General features: G+C 40.9%; 1 protein-coding gene across 1 annotated transcript in view; it reads right to left on the reverse strand.

Annotated features, from left to right (window-relative positions):
- Positions 1 to 252: 252 nt before the first annotated feature.
- The window catches only part of LOC100538539 (cytochrome b-c1 complex subunit Rieske, mitochondrial), an 8,111-nt gene continuing 5,036 nt past the window's right edge, over positions 253 to 3,327 (reverse strand). Inside the window, exon 2 of the mRNA XM_003209781.2 lies at positions 253 to 1,087. Coding sequence (XP_003209829.2) covers positions 441 to 1,087 — 647 coding nt within the window. The 3' untranslated portion in view covers positions 253 to 440. The remainder of the gene's footprint in view (positions 1,088 to 3,327) is intronic.

Genomic DNA, 3,327 nt, shown 5'->3' on the forward strand with positions numbered 1-3,327 from the left:
ATACAATTCTACACTGAAACTGACTCCAAACACTGTTTTAAGTCCGCTGCGAGTTTTTAAAAGGAGTTTCTTTCCATAGTACAGTAAAAATTAAATGCAAATAATGAAAATGTGGTACAGAGAAAGCTGTGGTTGTGTAGTTCAGTGTCTATGTTGACTATGCCTCCTTTCAGCAGGGCTGCATAAACATATTTTGTGTATGCTGTAGAGTCTCTTTGACTCGGTATACAAACAAATACACATTCTCTTACGTCAGGAACAAGTGCTCACTTCAAGTTTTTATTAAAATTGAACACAGGGAAGTATTCAAACATACTTCTGGTTGAGAATGAAGCTAATGTATTTTTAGGATCATCCGGTTTGACAGTATTCCAGAATATCAGTTAACCCTTTTAAGTATACATTCACCAGAACATGAAAGCGAGCAAGCACTTAGTTATTCAGCCAACAATAACTAAATCATCACCAACAAACTCGTAGGTTGGAACCTCCAGGTTATAGGGGGCAGGACCTTTCCTGATTCTGCCAGAGGCATCATAATGGGACCCATGGCAAGGGCAATAATAACCACCAAAATCTCCAGAGTTAGCAATTGGTACACAACCAAGATGAGTGCAGACTCCTACTAATATGACCCATTCCGGTTTCTTTACTCTGTCTAAATCGTGCTGTGGGTCTCTCAGCTTAGACACATCAACTTCAGCTTCCTGATTAATCTCGGCTTGGGTTCTGTGACGCACAAAGAGGGGTTTTCCTCTCCACTTGAAAGCCATGTTTTTGCCTTCTGGAATGTCAGATAGCTTGATCTCAATCTTTGACAATGCTAGCACGTCAGCAGAAGCACTGAGGCTGGAAATAAACTGGGTGACAACATTCTTAGCAGCATATGCAGTAGCTACGCATGCTGTTGCAGTCACCAAGTAGGAAAACCCTTTTCTTTCTTCACTGCTGCTCTGAGAGGACGTTGTGGCATCTAGCACATCTTCACGGCGATAGGCAGAGAAGTCAGGGACCGTGACATCATTGTGGACATAACGCACACTGGCAGGCGCTGCAAGAAAAACAATATGAAATGGCAACTCTTTCACTCAAAATATATTAGGGTGTATTTTATATTAGGCTTTTCTAAATCACGTTCTATGAATGATGGGTACGTTATTCCGGAGTCTTGGTAGCATTCCTCTAATAATACATTTCAATTTTACCTTGTAAGATAATACTTATTAGAAGGTGTTTTTAGTAGATGAGCAAGGTTTGTGAGTCATTCCACTTTATCTGTGAAAACTGAATGAAGCCTAATAAGGGTATAGAAAGACCTGCAAAAAGTTCTGGGTTTAAAGTGATCTGTTGGAAATTTCAAGGCAGAAATGCTGCAGAATACAACAGCTGGCTGACAGAAGACAGGCATGCTTTCCGTTCTGATGTTTCCCTGAAAAAAAATGGTTTGAACAAATTTGATCTCCTTTGACTTAAGTAACCTCTATGCCTTTAACAATCTTATGTGTCTGGTTAAGCATTTTAAAGATTAAAAATACAAGCTCAGACACCCTCCTTTATAGAACTTAAAACTGACATCAAAGCTAACTGCCCCAGGAAATGATTTTTAAACCTTTCAAACTCCAGTCTTCTATTTGCAGACATGTTTCATGAAGGAATTTAGGAATAAATTTAGTAAATATCCAGTTCCCAAACCTGGTGAGATTCTCACTTGAAGCCCATGTGCTAACCTGACAAGATGTGGCTGCTAAGTAAGGGGCTGTCCATTATTTCTTCAGCATATGAAAGCTACCTCCCTCAACACAAAAGTAAAGAAAGAACACGCTAAGGACACATGACTTGCCAAAATGCAGACTCTGTTAGTTGGCAAAACCTGTTTAGTTTTACTTTTTTCTAGCAGTTGGCACAAAATTAATAGGTTAGTAGAAAACATTCTCTTGAAGTATTCAAAATAACTCTAAGAGATTCGTAAGCAATCTAATGGGGAAATATTTGCATTTATTTACAATTAACTCAGGAAAAAAAGTATTTGCTCTTAAGCCAAAACTGAAAATTCTATGAGAGCAAACTACTCATTTATTTCAATGTGAAGACATTTCTCATTTAGTAGCAAGCTAGCAGGCATTACAATTAACCTATTTTGAAAATTCTCTTACACTTCTCATTGAATAATACTAATTGAAGCTATGAATAAGACGACATGTCAATTACATTAATGATAGATCTGTAGAACTTAAAGCTGGATGTGTCCTTTACAGCTGATGGTCAGGTGTAATTCTAACTGTTATGGAGCACCTTTCATAAGGCACAGCAATCTCCAAGACTTCCACAAGTATCCCATTTAATAGTAAAATGCTAACTGTTGCTACGTGCCCACCATCAGAAGATAAGGAAGCTTATTTTCATTCCAGTACATACTTCTTGTATGTACTTGTATGTATTTTTCATACTTCATTTAAAGTGGTAGATACAGTGAGTACTCCATTTCGGGAGTAAAGTAACATTTCAGAAATGTTCCCATTTCATACTCAGTCCACAATGACTGCAGATCTTTTGTTCCCTGATGTGCCTATTTAGGCCTAACACAGCTCACTGCCATCAGGGCCTGTACTTCAGACTCCCTGCTGTAAACACGCAGTCTGCATTCCAAAAGGCTGCTGCTTTTGTTGTGTGGGCAGTATTACGTCCCTTAATATATAAAGTACATAGCATTAGGCAGTCCTGAATCCTTGCCTAACTGGCTGCTGTTAGATACACCTTGAGGCCAGGACCTGGGCGTCCCATTTGTTGGCGGATACGCCTGTCAGCAAACTACTTGCATTGCACTGGGCACGTGAAAAGATGTGGTACCCAACTGATGAAAAGACACAGACATGGAGCTGTAGGAATAAGGTGCTTGGCAGTGCATGCCTCGCTGAGAGCACTGTCCTTCTTTGGCCATAGGCAGACTGCAAGAACTACTGAGTGACTTGATCTGGTTTACACCTTGAGAAGAGGGAGGAGAAAACAGTGACCGCTCCAGTTCTTTCTTAGAACTCTTCTCATGTAGCTGAAAAGCACATCTGTTCTCAGATCTCTGATCGACGCCAGTTAAAGGGTAAAAGCCATATTGAATGATACAGAATTTTCCTGTATCTCCCCAAAAGCAGAACAAATACCCGTTTAAGAGTCATCAAAAAGGAGCAAGCCTTCAACGCTCTTAATTCCGCAGCGGCGACCGTGCATCACCCGCAGCTGGGAACCCAGCACTGCCTGCAGGACGCAGCAAACCTTACGACCCGACCCGAGGGCGCTCGCGGGGACGGAAAGAGGGCGAGGGAGCAGCGCCGG

This window comes from Meleagris gallopavo, chromosome 13 (genome assembly GCF_000146605.3).
Source record: "Meleagris gallopavo isolate NT-WF06-2002-E0010 breed Aviagen turkey brand Nicholas breeding stock chromosome 13, Turkey_5.1, whole genome shotgun sequence".
Taxonomy (NCBI): Eukaryota; Metazoa; Chordata; class Aves; order Galliformes; family Phasianidae; genus Meleagris; species Meleagris gallopavo.